The 18,811-nt window shown below is 40.0% G+C and overlaps 1 protein-coding gene across 1 annotated transcript; it reads left to right on the forward strand.

Annotated features, from left to right (window-relative positions):
• Nucleotides 1-8,227: 8,227 nt before the first annotated feature.
• LOC145793267 (uncharacterized) lies at nt 8,228-9,412 on the forward strand. Its single transcript, XM_082876051.1, has one exon. The coding sequence runs from the start codon at nt 8,228-8,230 to the stop codon at nt 9,410-9,412; it is 1,185 nt and encodes a 394-aa protein (XP_082732177.1).
• The last annotated feature ends 9,399 nt before the right edge of the window (nt 9,413-18,811 follow it).

The raw sequence follows: 18,811 nt of genomic DNA on the forward strand, positions 1-18,811 counted from the left end.
TTGTTTGGTCGGTCCATTGTTACCTTGGCTTCGCTCCGGCGAGTCGTTTCCTTTCTCCTGCTTTGTTTCTTTATTTCCCGACGTATCCTCTTCGGCTCGGGCGTACTTCTCTATTCTCGCCATGAGTTCTTCCATGCTTTTTGGCAATGTCTTTGCCAAAGATTTTCATAGTGGGCAGTCATCTTTCAGGCCGTTCTTGAAGGACACGACCGCCACCTCTTGGTTGCAATCAGGTATTCGATTGAACATTTCGTAGTACCTTTTTGCGTAGGCCCTAAGGCCTTCATCCTTGGCGATCTTTAAAGCCATCAGTGCATCGACCCTCAAGGGCTGAAGTTTATTTGTCACAAACCTGGCCACAAACATCTCGGCCAGGCCTTCCCACATCTTTACACTTCCCTTCGGTAGTTTATGGAACCAATCTGATGCAATTTCCCCGAAGGATGAGGGGAATACTTTGCAGAGCAACGGCTCGTTCCCACTATATAACGCTATTGAATTCAGGTATAATCCAACGTGAAAGTTGGGATCTGACTTACCATCATATATTTGGAACCTCGGCATACTGAATCTCTTTGATGCCTCGAACCTGTCCAATTCCACCGAGAATGGTGTCCTCGGCTTATCTGGGGATGTTACCTCGGCTTCGGCATTCTGCTGCTTTCTTTTGAGGTAATCTCTTAAGTTTTCTTTGCTCTGCCCAGGAGCTCGGCTATCTTTGGACTTCAATCTTTTCGGTACACTACTTTCAGCCTCGTGGTGGGCTCGTTTTGATCTCTCTCCATGTGTTGTGTCAAAGCAGAGCGCCTACCCTTGAACACGCCGATGTTCTTTGGGCCCTGGGTCTTTCGTGTGATACGTTCTTCGGGACTCCTCTCGTCTCGGTTCCTCTCGTCCGACTTCCCTGGAAGGTCGGTGAGAGTGCCTCCCGCTCCTGGTGTGGTGAGGGACTTCGGGAATTGTTCTTCCTCCTCCCTTCTGGGTATTAGTTGCTGGCATCGGCGTATCCTGCAGCGAGTATGGTGGCTGCATGACATTGTTTTGCATCATGAAGTTGACGACCGACTGTAAGTCTGCCAACTTGTTTGCCAATTCTTTTACTTCCTCGTCCCTCCGTAGGCACCTATCCCTCCATACCTGAAGGTTATCTTCGTGATAGTACTTGCCTTGGTCTGTCCTCTTCTAAGTGTCGCCCTCCTGGCCGACGTCTTTCTCTTCGTGGCCCTGGTCATGAATTTTTGCATTATGGTTGTCTCCTTCAATGTCAAGGTCAATTGGTCTGCCGCTCCCAGTAGGAGTGTCGCCCCCAATGTTTTCCTTCTATCCGTTACTGGCCATCTATTCTTCTAAGTTTCCCACAGACGGCGCCAAATTGTGTGAGTGATTTTCTGACCACACTGCCCGCCTAATAATCAGCTGGAGAGCACCGGCAGAATAGATGGCTTCAACTAACTTGTAACGGAAAGAAAAGGCTCCGGCGGTGGCTCTTCCACCCGGGGGCACTCTGACGATCAAGTCAGTACATTTTTCAAAGATAAATCAAGTGCTAAACTCACAAGCTTGAGCATAAGAAACATACCTTAGACCCGTGGGGGTGCCTTTCTTTTATAGCCAACATAATCTTAGTTTCAATAGAAGCCTAACTTCTATGGACTCCTGTTCAATACTTACTTTGGACTCTTCAAGAGATAAAGATAAACTCTCTAAGAGTTTTATCCTTATCTTGGCTAAGTCTCCTCTTTATCCTAGGACTCTGGTCCCTTATCCGTTTATCTCGGATTCCGATATCTTCGGAGATAACCTCGGCCTTGCCGAGATAGCCTCGGCATCACAACCAGGACACGTGGCACCTCGGCTGACACGTTGGCGTCACCTTGCCACGTGTTGGTGTTCAAAAAATAGATCCCCACACACATTATTAAATTTAAGATGATACACTACACTCACAGAAAGTTTTTTAAGAGCAAATAAGCAAATTTTCTGCATAGTTTTCAATCCACACAGTAGATATTTGAATTTTACATGTGCTTTTAGTGATAATTTCTGTGAAATTGTAAACTAAGAACAAAACTCTCTGCTTTAGAAAATCTAGGTGTACACAAACAGCAGCATGAATCCCTCTTTATTAAAAATACACAAACTTTTTTTTTTTTTTTTTTTTTTGGTGTGTGTGTGCGAATCAGACTAATAAAACTGCTAAAACAGCTAATAAATTATAAACCATCATTTAAAATCACTAAGATTGTCCTTTGTTTTTTTCTTCTGCTTAAATTTATTTGTCCTTTTATGATTGATCCTTAATCAATAATCATTCGTGCAGCTAAGAAAAGACAAATAATGTAGCAGTTCAAGATTATTGATACCTTGAATAGCTCTCTTTACTCTTGTTTCCTTAATTCAATCATATACAGTGTAACACTTGTTGAAGATTGCTTCTGGTATCCCCACAATGTCTCCATCAAATCTGGTTAACCATCATCAGAGATATTACCAATTTGCTACTTCACAATAAAGTCTATTCAACAGCTTCAGGACCAAATCTTTGCACCAACAATTCATCAAGTTGCCCCCAATTTGGGGTACCAGATCTCATATCATCACAAGGCAACGATCGAATGCATGCAAGAATGTGTTGAACATCCCGATGGAGCCTGGCAGACACAATCAGAAAGAAAATAAATAAGAACAAAAGAAAAAAGAGTCCACAGAAACAAACAGCAGGTTTGAAAAAACTAAATAAATTGGATGTATCTTTATTAAAAGCTGAAATACAAATGAGGGGGTAGTTAGTATTGAAGCCAAGAAATCCCCAAGAGTACACAATTTCAAAGATAATTGGCAATTTCAAAAAACATAATATATATATATATATATAATTTGCTTAGGACACAGCAATCTCCTGTTTCCTAATCTAAGTTAAGAAAGGTCCCAAAATCATAGGCTTAGGTAAATGTCTTCTACCGTGCATGCAGTAGCTTCTTACAAATATAGACAACCTCCATCTCCCTAAACCACAAAGTCAATGTGTTACATATCCCTAACTAGACTTCGTAAAGATTAAGTTAGGTGTCCCAACCATCTGTTTCTGTCAATACTAATTAGTGAGAAAACATGACTTGGAGACACTTTCGAAACTTTGCAACCACAACATAACGAAGTGACCCTCCACTTTGTGGTTCAATATAGTTTAAATTTTCAAACACAACCAAGATGTGATAATTGGCAATTTCCTTCTAGTAGATTAGTCCTCAATTTTTTATTTTTTATTTTTAAATAATACCAAGTGTCATTCCACATGTTTGGATTTTCAAAGATACCATATTATTATAAATGGAGTAACTTATTGTCAGTGGCATACCGCAACTGGATTACTAAAATAACCGTACACATAAACCTAACACATGAAAGGCTGCCAAGAACTCAAAAAGACACACAAAACCCTGACTGCAAAAAAACAAAATTTTCCCAAAATATATTAACCAATAGAAAGTAAAATTAGCAAACTCTATGACTCATCTAGTGCTGGCATTGCAACACGTTAAGTGGACCACTATATTAGCTACCAACATAACCAATGACGAATGTCGGCAACACAATCATAAATCAATACGTCAACTACATTGTTCCATACATAAAACAGAAAATCCAAGGGCATACTATGAAGCCAGTAACGCCATGACAAAATCGTTACCTTAACTACGAATGCCACAAACCGACACACATTATCCAAAAATTCTAACTATTTCAACGACATAACCTCGTATAACAGCCACACACCATAGACCACACTGTTCCCTGCATACTTTACAAATAAATTCATGCCAAGTTTAGAAACATAAAAGCCCTAATCACATAATTATCATAGATTTAGTTGCATTATTAACAAATAAGGTTTCAGAGAATCATCCCTAATCAATTGAAGACATCAAATTGCATACAATCACCAAGAAGCCTTCAATCAAAAACCATAAATTAATTCTCATAACAAATACACAAACACATATGCATATATAAATGAAGTCATTAATAAACCATTCGATAAATGAAAAAAACCAAATTTCAAAACCGTTCTCACCTAACGTCACCGCCACTTTTGACCAGCTATGCTGCCGCTGCCGCCAGAGAACCGTCCTTTCCCTTCCAAATGAACCTGGACCAAAGTCTCCGACCAACCGAAAATGCCGTGAAGACGAGCCAGAACCACCAAGCCCCGAACCCCGGTGGCGCGGTCCAGGTGAACCGGAGCTTGGAGCGGTGACCGAGATAGAGCAGACCGGTCCACCTAGGGCGCCAGGACCAGCCAATAACAAGGCCGATCATGATAGCGAGCCAAATCGGGACTGAGGAGAGCAAAACGTCGAGGAATGTCTCGGCGAGGCCTGGGCAGTGTAGAAAATAGATCAAATCGAAGAAGCTTTACTCCATTATTGATCGGTGTCTATACAGATACGTGTATGTATATGAGAGAATCGATAAATATACATATATGTATATGTATATACAAAGTGGAAGAGATAAGGAGATAAGGTGCTAAGCCATGGAAGCTTGCATAGATGGTGGTGGTGGTGGAGCTTTGAAATCAAGAGAGAGAGAGAAATCGAAATCACTCTGAGATGAAATCAAAGATGAATCTCTGAGAGAGAATCGAAATCGGGGTGAAAGTGCAGACCGATCTGAATCGAAATCACGGTGGCGGTGCAGATCGATCTGAAATCGGTGAATCTGTGAGATTTGAATCGGAGAATCTGTGAAATAGGTAAATCGGTGAATCTCAGTACCTCGCCGGTGCAAATGGTGGTGGAAGTGGAGCTTCAAAATCGGTGAATCTGTGAGATTTGAATGTGAGATTCAAAATAAGGGTTTAGAGAGGATTGAAAGAGAGGGGACGTGAGGATAAGGGTTTAGAGAGGATTGAGAGAGAGGCGCGACATGAAGATAAGGGTTTAGAGGATTCAATGTTTATGTCTAAGGACATGAGGGTTTACAAAGCTTTATTCACATATTCAAAATAGGCACGTGTGATGTACAGCATTTGGAGGAGCTTTTAAACGCCGTTGATCATAAAACGGTGTCGTTTTAATTAAATAAATATGCGACGTTTTTAAAACGTCGTTTAATATTAATAAAGATGACGTTTAAGAAAACGCCGTTAAAAAAATGTCGCAAAAACTCTTATTTCTTGTAGTGAGATCACTGTCTTTTTTATCTTAAAAAATTTAAATTTAGTCCTATTAACACAAAAAATTGAGAAATGGACCTCAGACTTAAGTAGCCTTGTTTAAAACAATCCAAATATTTGGGTTACAACTCAATGTTACTCAAATTAAAACTACTATTTATTTTTTATTACCAATATTCAATATATTTGTGTAGTTTAATTAAGTGTAACTTTCCCCCCCCCCTCCCCTCCCCTCCTCATTTACGATACCAGGTCACTAATTTTTATTTTTTAAAATTGAAAATAATAATATTTAGTTTGTTTGGTTTTGAGTTTTTTAAAATAATTATTGAATGTTTTGATATAGTTTAGTGAACCCATTTTATTAGAGAAAATTGATGATAGATCCAATTTAAGGAGTGTATAAGACATTAGGTCTAGTGGATGTTTTTTTTTTTAGTAAGAGGTCCATACTTCGTGAATTAATTTGGTGAGAAATTCTGAAAGACATTTTGTTTCCTTTTACCTCTTGACTTTTTTTTATCTGTTTAAATTTTTATTGACTATCTGTTCAAATTTTTTTTCTATCTGTTCAAATTTATATTTATCTGTTCAATTTTTTTTTTCTATCTATTCAAATTTTTTGTGTGTGTGTTCAAATATTTTGTCTATCTGTTCAATTTTTCCCTCATATTTCACCTATCTATTCAATTTTTTCTTCTAAATTATACCTACATGTTCAATTTTTTTCCCTAAATTTTATCTATCTGTTTAATTTTTTCTTAAATTCTATCTAGTTGTTCAATTTTTCTTATCTGTTTAAATAACAATTTCTTATCTATTACTCAAATTTGGAAGCCCATTTTTCCTATCTGTTTGAAATTCACAAACTAATTTTTCTATCTGTTAGAATTATCCACCACCAATACTCAAATATTACAAAAAAGTTCACAAACTATAATTACTCATCAAAGTCCATCAATGGCTAACCATCTTGGAATCAGATTTGAAGCAGAGTTAGGGCGAATAAATGGTTTGGTAACGGAGGTGGTCTCTATGCTGTCGTCAAAAACATTGCGATATCTTATGTCGGCGATGAAAACCTTAATTTGGTTCTGAATGGAGGTTAGGAGGAGGATGAAGAGAGATTTTTGTCGATTATGAAGCTACAGAGATGAGAGAGAGAGAGAGAGAGAGAGAGAGAGAGAGAGAGAGAGAGAGAGAGACCACCGACAATGATTTCATATTGGCGGGTGATGGCGGTGGTGAAGCGACGGAGCTCTGATACCAGACGGAAATTGACGGCGATGAAGGAGCTAAAGAGAGAGAGATGAGAGGGTTTTAGATAGAGAAACCGAGCGGACACAGAGAGGAAGTGAAAGAGAGAGAGAGATGAGGATACAGGTTAGTGTTTAGTTTGAGAAATAATATATATACATGGATAGTTTGGTCATTTTGCAATACTTTATCGTTATAGATAAAGTAATTTAGAGTGTGGATCTCTAGATAAAGAAAGTTTAAAATTGAATTTATGAACCGAGAGCCCATTTTAGTACTTAGTCAATTTTTTTTAGATGGACTTCATCTAAATTTATTTCAAAGGTAATAAATTTGTTAATAAATTTAAAAAGAATTAAATAAATATAAATATATACTGAATTTGAGTAATTTTTTAATTTTTTTAATTTTGTGATTTTTTTTTTTTTGAAATTTTCTTTTTCACAAATTTTCTATTTTTTAATGTATCTAAATTAAGTAAATCTAAAAATTAATAAAAATATTAAAAATCCAAATTGAAAATGCAAAAACTGTTAAACAGGCTGAATAACAATACTTGAGGGTTACTTTTTCTTTTCTTGTTTATTTTAACCGCCTTAAGTCCTAGGGCTTCCAAAATCTGTTATTGTATATATATATATATATACCCATCATATATTCTAGACAAATCAAATCAATTTTATTCATTTTGATATTATTATTCAATTTAAAGGGTAAGTCCTTAATTTGATAAAGTATAAAACTAATTTAATAAAAAAATGTTAATTTTTTTTTGAATTTTTAAAAATAATTTGTACCTACCAAAAATAAAATTATGTAAAATTGATAAATCTTTTAGACATTTATTTATTTATTTTTTACCAAATTAATTTTTATTATGTGTTTAAATGATGATCATGTAATGGATAGATATTAGGCTTTTAATGTATAATCGATATATTTAATATATAAAATGTTTTTAATTTTGAATTTTTTGATTTAATATATTGGTTTAATAATGATATCAAAATTGTCTCCATATTTCACTTTTGGAAAACTAGAAACTAATTTAATAAAAATAAAAATAACAACCTATTACATGATTATCATTCAAACACATGATAAAAATTAATTTAGTAAAATAAATAAATAAATAAATGTCTAAAAGATTTATCAATTTTATATAATTTTATATTTAGTGAGTAGAAATAATTTTTAAAAATTTAACAATATTTTTTGGCGTTTATTTTTGCCAAATTGGGTTATATTTTATCAAATCGAAGACTTTGCCTTTGAAATTGAGCAATGAAATCTTCAATTATTCTTATTTTGAACAAAATTCAAAATTCAGGGTCAAATGTGTCACAATTAAAAAGTCAATGATCAAAGTAATAGAAGGTCCAAACTATAGGGACTGTTAGTGCAATTTGTCCTTTATATAAAAAGTAAATTATTTGTTAATAAATTTAAAAAGAATTCAATAAATATAAAAAGATACTGAATATTAGTGTTTTTATTTTTGTTATTTTTATTTAGTGATTTTTTTTTTTTGAAGTTTTTTTTCACAAATTTTGTATTTTCTAATGTATCTAAGTTAAGTAAATCTAAAAGTAATAAAAATATTAAAAATCCAAATTCAAAATTCAAAAACTGTTAAACAGGGTGAATAACAATACTTGAGGGTTACGTTTTCTTTTCTTGTTTAGTTTAACCGCCTTAAGTCCTAGGGTTTCCAAAATCTGTTAATATATATATATATATATACACATTATATATTTTAGGCAAATCAAACCAATTTTTATTCATTTTGATATGGAGGAGGCAGAGAGCACAACAACATCCACCATGGATGACTTGTGTCCTGAGCTTCTTGAATCCATCCTCTCTCGCCTCCCTTTAATCTCTCGTTCTAGATCCAAGTGCGTATCCAAGACATGGTGCAGCCTCATCACTTCTCTCCGCCACTCTCTCCCTCCTTCCACCTCTTCAGGCCTTGCCATCTTCTTGAAATTCAACAACACCACCAACAACGAGCCCAATAACCTCCATGAAACATTCTTCATCAAACACCAACACCATTCTCAATATTTCACTCTTCACGGCTCTACCAAACATAACCTTCCATGGCTCATCGATTCCTGCAATGGGTTGCTTCTTTATGCCAAGAGTGATCGTAATCATAACTGGTCTTACTATATCTCTAGCTCTGTTCTTGATCAATTCATTGCTCTCCCTCCGAGGCACAAACCTTCCATCTTGGCTCGTGAAAGTCTAGCTTTTAATGGGTTGAATTCAAATTCAAATTCTAATTCAAAACACAACCACCACCAGTTCAAGGTGATTTGTTTCTTCTTTAAAGAAGTTGATGCAGAGTCTGGGAGAATCAATTGCGAAACTTTCTCTGCACAAACATGGGAATGGAGAGAACATGAAGCTCCATTAAACAACTCTAATCTATTGCTAGAAGATGGGTTTCGGAATTGTGATTGTTTTGGTCCCAGTGTTTACAGCAAAGGCAGATTGTACTGGATATCGAATCTATGCATGTTGGTTTATGACGACGAAAGAGAATTCTTTAATCTCGTTCGATTACCAAAGAGCAAGTCTCGAAGGAATTCAAATTATGTGTTGTCTCTACGGTTGTGGGAATCTGAGGGGCTAATTCATTATTGTGAACAAATTGAGGAGGGATTTCGATTGTGGGTATATATTGGTGATGGTGATGAATATTCATACGATCATGATTTTAGGGACTGGCAAGCGAAGAGGACGATCCAGTTAGAGCGAATTGGATTGGGTTTAACTTGGCCGTGCGCATTCAATGAAGAGTTGCAGGAGTTGTATATGCAGGTGCCACCAGGAACCATTGTTTCTTACAGTTTTGAGACTGGGAAATTGGCAGAGGTGTGGTATTATGGTAGGCCAGTTGAAGATTATTCCATGAGCTATGTTTATCCATTCATGTTCAACACTGTCAATTTGATTCCAAGGAATTAGTTGAATTGATGATAGCCTATAAGGATATATTAGTAAATATCTTTCAAGGTACATATACAGCTGAAAGAAAATTGAATTGTGTTAAGTGGTGGATTGTAAAGTAGATATGTGTAAAAGATAATAAGGCCAATCCATGAAGCAAATCAAAACATTCAGTCCAAATCTTGAAATTCTTGCATATTTTTCTTTTTGGAGGTGCAGTTGGTTGACAATGTAACAAGTGAACTCTACCAAATATATACCTTGAATTAATGGGTTCCCTGAAGTAGGTTTTTCTTGCATATTGTTTGCATGTTCTTGTAGAACAAAGTGTAGTTGATGAATGAAAAGACACTATACATGACCAAAAAGAGAAGAAAATAACCAAAAGGTTGAGTTTATTTTCACTAAGATTATTCAGGTGTGCAGTATCGTGACACAAAATTTATTAATTGGTGCAAGTCTCACGTGGAATGCATACCAATCAATGATTAAATCCTTGTATATGTCATATCGCACGCAATCAAGGACACTTCAATGTGAAAATCTAGTTTTGGATTCGTTTGGCATTTTGGACCTCCTTGGAGGGTTATGGAATTATGTATTAAATATATATATATATATATATTAAAATAAATTATGTTAGTAGAATTTATTTTAAATATGACTTACACTATATCAAATTTAATTTTACACATATATAAGTGGTTTTTCAAAGTGATTTTTTATGATACATAATATCAAATTATATCACAGTATGTGAAAAGTTAGTTTTAAGTGGAAAGACATGAAAAATTGGTCATTGTTCCATAAATTGAAAAAATTCAGCATTGTGGGGGCCGAATGAATTAGAAATTCATGAACGGGCCAGGTGCAAGTTGGCCCATACCAGGTCCATTAGCTGGCTCCCGTTAAGTCGGCAAGTGCCAGGTCTAGTGGAGGGCTGTAGCAGAGTAAAACCGAGTTAAAGGAACTGTAGGAGCCGTGTACCCCATGGGCTTTTTAGAATGCCCAAGAATGAGGTCGAAGCCTAGGAGGAGGCAGTGGGCCCAGTGAGGGCCCACGGGGAGCAATATAAAAAGAGGAACCATAATCAAAGAAAATGGATGATCTTGGAGAATTAAGGAGTTCTATTTAGACGAGAGAATATTTCTAAATCCATCACACCACAACTGGCGTTATCTGTGGGAATACTCAAGCGCGTTCATGGCAAAACTAACAGATGATCCTCTATTCATCGCCGACGATGTTACACCAAGAACTATGGTTGGTCTGGAGAATATCACTGCACGATGAGCTTTGAACCTCGATCCAGTAACTTAGCTTTTACCCTCAACATGGATGCAAGAAACCATGCAGACGATAATGGACCAAGCAAAACGAAATGAACAACAACTGGAAGAGATGGCGGCGGACAACGAACGATTACATAAAGAATTGGCTCTAAAGTTAGCCTAATCGTAGTAGACCACATTGCATCACGAGCGGGGTTGGTTGCCAAAACAGAAGAAGGATAATCCACGACATTGGCATCGGAGACACGATAGTAGCATCGCCTCTGACTCGTTAGCTCAAGAACCTAGAAAAAAGGGGTGTGTTTGTGTGTCTAGCTCATTGGAAGGGAGTCCAATTGAGCGACACAGGCGAGAAAAAGTTGATGGCTCAGATGTGGAAGACATACATAACCCATTCGCACAACGGATCGCAATGGCAGCCCTGCCTAAAAAATTCAAGGCATCGACGTTTACGTTGTATGATGGTAAATCGGATCTAACAGATCACATTCGCCATTATAAGCAGGCAATGACGCTGCATGCTGATGATGAGGCACTGATGTGTCGCATGTTTCCTAGCAGCTTGGGTCCGTTGGCAGTTCGGTGATATTATAAACTCGAACCGACCTCGATGAAGAGCTTTCATCATCTCCAAAAATCTTTTCCGAGCAAGATTTATCACCAATAAGGTTCTACCTAAGAAGGCCAACTCACTCTGAGCAATGCAGATCAAGCCAGAAGAAACCTTCCGTGAATATTCAGCTCGGTACTGGGAATGTTTCAACTTGGTCGATGACACTTGCAATGACTCCATGGCCATCACCGCCTTCAAAACGAGCTTGCACCCAGATAGTCCGCTCCGGAGCTCGTTAACAAGGCGACCTCCCAAAACAATGTGGGCCTTAGTGAAGAAGGTTGAGGAGTATTGCAAAGTGGAGGATGATGCCCTCCGCGTGAAAGCAGGTCAGAAGGTCAGGGAAATGACGGTAGCTGCCTCGGTACAGCTGATAAGTGTGGCCATGCCGAAAAGGAGCCCCAAATCCCGATGCAGGCCAAAACGAGAAAGTCGACGAGACCTGTGCCGATCAAGGGACCAACATTCATGCCGAGTGGGTAAGCAATATTAGGTAGAAAGCAGACGCCCCAGGCAGTCTGAGAAAAAGTATACTGAGTTGACCGAGCCAATTAGCAAGATACTCCCCAAAGTCCAGCATCTACCCTTCTTTAAATGGCCAGCCAAGATGATTGGTCCCCCCGACGCATGACGAAGAGATCGGCGATGTGAATACCACAAAGACCATGGCCATGAGACCAACAGGTGCTATGCGTTGAAGGATCATCTTGAGGAGTTGGTACATGATGGCCGACTGACTCAGTACCTTCCTCACAGGGTCAACAAACCCAATGCGGTGGCTCTGCACTCTGATTCACCTCCACTGGGAGTAATTCACATGATATATAGTCTTTCGTTGCCAAACAGCATCTACACAATTCAGTCTCAAGAGCCTCAACCATGCCCATCCAAGTTGTCCACACCAGCCAAACGGCCCTATCGGACCGGCAAAATTAGCTTTGATGACACTGATCTCGACGAGGTGATCCTTCCCCATAACGACCCTCTCGACATCGAGTTATGCGTAAACAAGTATGTGGTTGAACGCATCTTGGTCAATAAGGGGAGTACATAAGAGATAATATATTATAAGACGTTTGTTAAGCTCGGCTTCACAGAGTCAGACCACTACTAGCAGAATACCCCTTGTTCGGTTTCAATTCCAATCCCAAATACCCTTTGGGCAAGATTAAGGTTGCGGTGCGTGCAGGCACTAGGATAATCGACGTGGAGTTTTTGGTTGTAAAGCTTCCGTCACTATATAACTTAATCATGGGGAGACCCTAGTTACATGCAATGCAGGCCATACCAAGTGCTTATCATCAGCTACTCCGCTTACCAACAGAACACGACATTGAGCAGATTTACGGCTCTCAGCAATCATCAAAGGAGTACTACCTTACTGCTTTAATAAAAAGGCCAAGGGAGGTGGAAGTAAACTCCATCAAAATTCTAGACCGGAAAAGCCTCGAGGATGTCGGGAAACTCCCCATCGATAAAGTAACTGAGGATCTTGAACAGATTGGACTTCTAGACGAACCAGATAAATTCTTCCTGATCGGCACCTCTCTCTCGGCCAATGACCGCCAAGAGCTGATTTCATTCTTACTTGACAACATTGATGTGTTCGCCTGAACACCTTATGAGATTCCAGGAGTGGACCCCAGCGTGGCACAACACCGGTTGAATGTTAACACTAGAGCTAAACCTGTCATCTAGAAAAGTCGCAAATTTACAACCGAGCAACTTCGGCCGTCGTTGCTGAAGTCGACAGACTTCTAGAAGCCAGAGCAATCCGCGAAATGCATTACCTTACCTGGCTATCCAACACGGTTGCTGTCAAGAAGAAAAACGGATTCTAGCGAATGTGCATGGACTTTACGAACCTGAATAAGGCCTGTCCTAAGGATTGTTTCCTTCTCTCCAAAATCGATCAACTAGTTGACGCAACTACGCACCATCTGCGTATGAGCTTTTTAGACGCATACAGAGGTTGGCACCAAATCACCATGCATCCTAAAGATCAATAAAAAACGTCATTCCTCATCCCGAGGGGAACTTATTGTTATAAAGTCATGTCTTTCGGACTGAAGAATGCCAAGGCAACATACCATAGGCTTGTCACTACCATATTTAAGGAACAACTTGGCCGGACCATGGAAGTGTATATCGACAATATGGTGGTAAAGTCCAAGGAAAAGCATTCCCACTTGGCCAACTTGTCCAACACCTTCAATAATCTCCGGAAGTACAGAATGAAACTTAACGCCTCGAAGTGTGTGTTCGGCATTAGACCTGGCACATTCCTTGGGTATATTGTGAACCATCGTGGAATAGAAGCCAACCCGAAAAAAATTAAGGCAACCTGGAACTCAGCTCTCTTCAATCGGCCAAAGAAGTTCAGAAGTTAATGGGGATCGCTGCCGCTCTCAATTGATTCATTAGCCATTCTTTGGATCATTGTCGACCAATTTTTCACACTCTTCGACAAGGAAATGCATTTCATTGGACCCCTGAATGCTAGTCTGCCCTCGACGGACTGAAAAATTATCTCCGTTCGATACTACTTTTAACAACTCCATCGCCGGACAACCCACTTATCTTGTATCTTGTGGAATCAAATCGCGCAGTCAATGTCGTGCAGCTAAAAGAAGAGTTAGGGGAGCAAAGGCCCATTTTTTATGTTAGCAAGGCAATGGTGGACGTCAAGACACGATACCTACCATTGGAGAAGCTGATTCTGGCCTTGTGGTGGCTGCCAGGAAATTAATGCACTATTTGCAAGCCCACACTATAACCATGCTGACGGACTACCCTCTTCGAACAGTAATTTGCAGTGCAGAATCATCAGGGCGCATGTCGAAATGGGTTTTAGAACTCGGCCAGTATAACATTCAATTCTCTCCTAGAACGGCTGTCAAAGGCCAGGTTTTGGTCGACTTTGTCGCCGAGTTCACTGGTTGTCATACCGACTTCATGTCTAATCATCCAGCCGTCCGACCCCAACAGAAGTGGAGAATGTATATTGGGGATATTTGGCAGATGTACTATGATGGTTCATCTAGCCAGCGTGGTAACGGGGCAGGAGTCGTGATTATGACCCCAAAGGGCGCAATAATCGAGTAAGTGGTCAAACTCGACTTTGATGCAACTAATAACGAGGCCGAGTATGAGGCTCTATTAATTAGCCTCCATAACATGCTTCGTCTTGGCGATAAAAGATTACAAGTCTTCTGCGATTCAAAGCTGGTTATCAATTAACTGAAGGGAGAGTATGTAGCTAAAAATGACCGAATGACAGCTTACATGAAGACGGCAAACTCACTGCTCATACAATTCGACCACTATGAGTTGAATCACATTACCCGTGACCAAAATACTCATATAGATACTCTCACCTGCTTGGCTTCTACTATCAATTCGGAGGTCAAACGAACCATTGAGATAGGATTTATCCCTGAGCCGCGTATTAGTAACCCCAAATCTGCCAATATCAATGTCATCGACCTACGGCCGAGTAGGATGGATCCCATCGTCGTATTTTTATCCTCAAAACAGCTGCCAACATATAAGAATGAGGCTCATAAGCTGCGGAACAAAGCCTTACACTACTACTTGGATCTCCACGAAAAGCTTTACAAAAAGTCTTTTTCAAGGCCGTATTTGGAATGTGTGCATCCAGACCTAGTGGAGGATTTCTTGGGCGAAATACATAAGGGCAGTTATGGTGCTCATTCAATAGGGCGTTCACTAACCCATCGAGCCATGAACCAGGGGTATTATTGGCCCACCATGTGAACCGATACAGAGAACTGTATAAAGAAGTGTGAACAAGGCCAAAAATTCTCCCCCTTGACTCATTTGCCTACGGAAGAACTGAATACCATCACTAGTCCTTAGCCTTTTTCCTAGTGGGGATTGGACATCATCAGCCCACTTCCGAGAGCTCCAAGAAGTAAATGGTTCTTGATTGTTGCAACCGATTACTTCATGAAGTGGGTCGATGCAGAACCATTGGCACACATCCGAAACATAGATGTCAAACGCTTTGTGTAGAGAAACATTATAACGCGATTCGGCATACCGCGAGCACTTGTCTCTAACAACGACACCCAATTCGACTGCGGTGTCTATCGTGAGTTGTGCAACACATATGGTATACGGCCATATTTATCCTCACCAGCTTATCCACAAAGCAACCGCCAAGCTGAGGCTTCCAATAAAGTGATCCTGGATGGAATCAAGAAGCAGTTAGAAAGGGCTAAAGGGAGATGGGTTGAAGAACTGCCCAATGTGTTGTGGGCTTATTGCAGCAAACCAAGAAGACCCACCGGTGAAACACCATTTGACCTGTGCTTTGGTACAGAAGCCATTATTCCTCTTGAAATCAGCCTGCCTACTCTAAAATCAAAAGCCTTTGACACAGGGAAAAATGACATGATATTGGCCTTAGACCTCAATTTGATTGAAGAACGTCGCGATCGAGCTCTCGTGCACATGGTGCAGTATCAGCAGTAGCTTGCCAAATCGTATAATCAGCGTATGCAGCAGCGCCGTTACACCCTTGGAGAATTGGTTCTCAAGAAGGTGCTTCCTGCTACTAAAAATCCGACAGACGGCAAGCTGGGCTCCAATTGGAACGGCCTTTACTAAGTTGATTCAATTACTGGGGCAGGAACACATCAACTCTCGGATATGGCCGGCAAGAAACTTTCCCGACTATGGAATGCTACTCACTTGCGCAAGTTTTACTATTAAACGACATAACAACTAGTTATGTAATGATCCTACTCTTTTTGTGAATGTATATGCGCAGTTCATCAATGAATCTTTATGGCTTATATTTGCTTGGATCACTCTAACGATTGGCCTAATAAGACTCTGGATTCGGAGCGCCCTTTGTGCTTCGTACAATTGGCCATTACATAAAACTCCGCATTCAGAGTGCCCTTTATGTTAGCCGAATAAGCCTCCGGATTCGTTCTGTCCTTTGTGCTTGGAACAATTGGCCATTACAAAAGACTCTGAATTTGGAGTGCCCTTTGTGCTTGGCACAATTGGCCATCATAAAAGACTCTGAATTTGAAACGCCCTTCTTGTTAGCCACGATTGGCTGAATAAGCTTCCGGATTTGGAGCACCCTTTGTGCTTGGCACAATTGGCCATTACAAAAGACTCCGAATTTGGAGCACCCTTCGTGTTAGCCACAATTAGCCGAATAATCCTCCAGATTCGGCGCGCCCTTTGTGCTTGGCACATTATGCCATTACAAAAGACTCCGAATTTGGAGCGCTCTTTGTGTTAGCCACGATCGGCCGAATAAGCCTCCGGATTCGAATGAGACTTCCAAAATATAATACAAAATTATTAACGACGACACATAGCATATCATACAAAATGAACAAATATGACGGGCACTAAAGCACAATCGAAAGAGTTTATTATATTAAATGACAATATTTGTTACGATTACAAATCTCTTAGATCACTCAAACTCTCTGAGAGGTAGTTGTGGCCTCACCTTCGTCCGCCTCCTCTTTATCATCTGTTTTTTGGACGTCATAGGCCTCGAATGGAAATTTGTAAGCTTTATACAAGGGTGACACTGGGTCAATACCTGCAGCCTGAAGAGCGTTTAACCATCCGTGTTTAAAACCACGGTTCTTTTATCGGCAAACATCATCGGCCAACTTCACCATCGTCTTTTTGATGTCGACTTTTCACCTGTCAAATAAGCCTTCCTCATAAGCCCGGGACCGTATGGCCACTTTGGCAAACACGGTGAGAGTATCTCGGTCAGCTATAGCATGATTAATCTACCACTGGTTTACTCTATCGATCACGGTGGTATTCAAAGACCCCACTGATTGTTTCTCGGCGGCCCTGGCTTTGCGCGCTTCGGCCTCCGCCTTATCTGTCCGGCGTTCCAAATCCCGAATCTGCCCATCTTTTTGTGCAATCTCTTTCCAAATAGCCCAAAGTCGCATATCGGTCTCATATGCACAGTAAAGTCCTTTTATCGACCCATGAATACCCTCTCAGAAAACTTCGTAGTCACCCTGCCCAGTCACGGTTTGCTGTACTTCGGGCGGAAATATTTGTCGAGCAAAATCCACCGCCACATCCGGATTATGAATAATCGAGTCCACTTCAGTCATGGGCTTGTTGCCAATAAAGACCGCAAAACTTAAAGAGCGTGGCGGCCTACTCAGCTCATGTTGCATAGAAGTTTGAGCACTTGCGGCCCTGACGTTACCTTTTTGCTGCGCCCCACCTCTGGGCGATTTTTCCACCTCACTCCTTCTTGGGGATCTATTTCGTCGACGGGGTAAGCGTCGTGTCTCCCGTTCCTCTGACGCTACAATACTCGCTGGAGGCATTGCGCCACTTGTTCCACGGCCCATTTCCACGTCCAGATCTACTAAACTCTTTCCCTCGCCCTTACTGTTGAAAAATAATCTACCATACATAAACGCTCACACTAAGTACTAAGCGACTGCTTTCACTCCTTCCATTTCGCTCGCTGTCCACTGCGTGGTTGGATATCCCCATTTATGGGCTGCACAAGGTCTATTTAACGACGTCCCCAGCGTTAATTACAACGTGTAACATTTATGATACGTCCGCGGCCGCCGCTGCCAACACCTGTATTCGGTAATGGACCAATGCTCAAATGGGACAAGGGCAGATATGTGAATCTATTCGGCTTATACATCTTTGGCCGAATTAATCCACTGCCCACTTGACCATTTTGGTGTTTTGTGTATTCGGTGGTGGACCCATGCTCAATTGGGGCAAGGGCAGATATGTGAATCTATTCGGCTTATACGCCTTTGGCTGAATTAATCCACTGCCCCACTTGACCATTGTGGCTGTTTTGTGTATTCGGCGGTGGACCCATACTCAAATGGGGTAAGGGCATATATGTGAATATATTCGGTTTATACATCTTTGGCCAAATTAATCCATTGCCCCACTTGACCATTTTGGTTATTTTGTGTATACGGCGGTGGACTCATGTTCAAATGGGGCAAGGGCAGATATGTGAATCTATTCGGCTTATACATCTTTGGCTGAATTAATCCACTGCCCCACTTGACCATTTTGGGTTTGCTTGTCCAACCCTAGGTACACATAAAAACCGCCCCGATACCAATCAACTAATGTCATTTTCTGAGTTTTATACATAGGTATTTTTCAAAACGAGCATTTTTCATTCATAAACTGTACACACAAAAGCATCACTTTATCAATGAAAACCACCTTAATACAAAACATTACTAATACTCTAAAAATAAGGTCTTCAACAATCATAACTACAAAAATAGCAAAAATAAAGTCTTCTAACAATCACAACCACAAAAAAAAACAACAGCCAGATAGTCAACTATCTTCAAGATCCTCTGGATCCGACTCCAAAGGCTCAACTTCTAACTACTTATATGGAATCGGTCAGTTGAGCGTCACTTAGGCAGCTGCCAGAGCCTTCAGCCAGCCATGCTTGAAACCTAGATTTTCAAACTTCAACACTTC

This window comes from Camellia sinensis, chromosome 6 (genome assembly GCF_055761805.1).
Source record: "Camellia sinensis isolate YWXY chromosome 6, ASM5576180v1, whole genome shotgun sequence".
NCBI lineage: Eukaryota > Viridiplantae > Streptophyta > Magnoliopsida > Ericales > Theaceae > Camellia > Camellia sinensis.

What these genes read in the sequence shown, in the direction of transcription:
- LOC145793267 (XM_082876051.1), top strand. Translation starts at nt 8,228, where the DNA reads ATGGAGGAGGCAGAGAGCACAACAACATCCACCATGGATGACTTGTGT.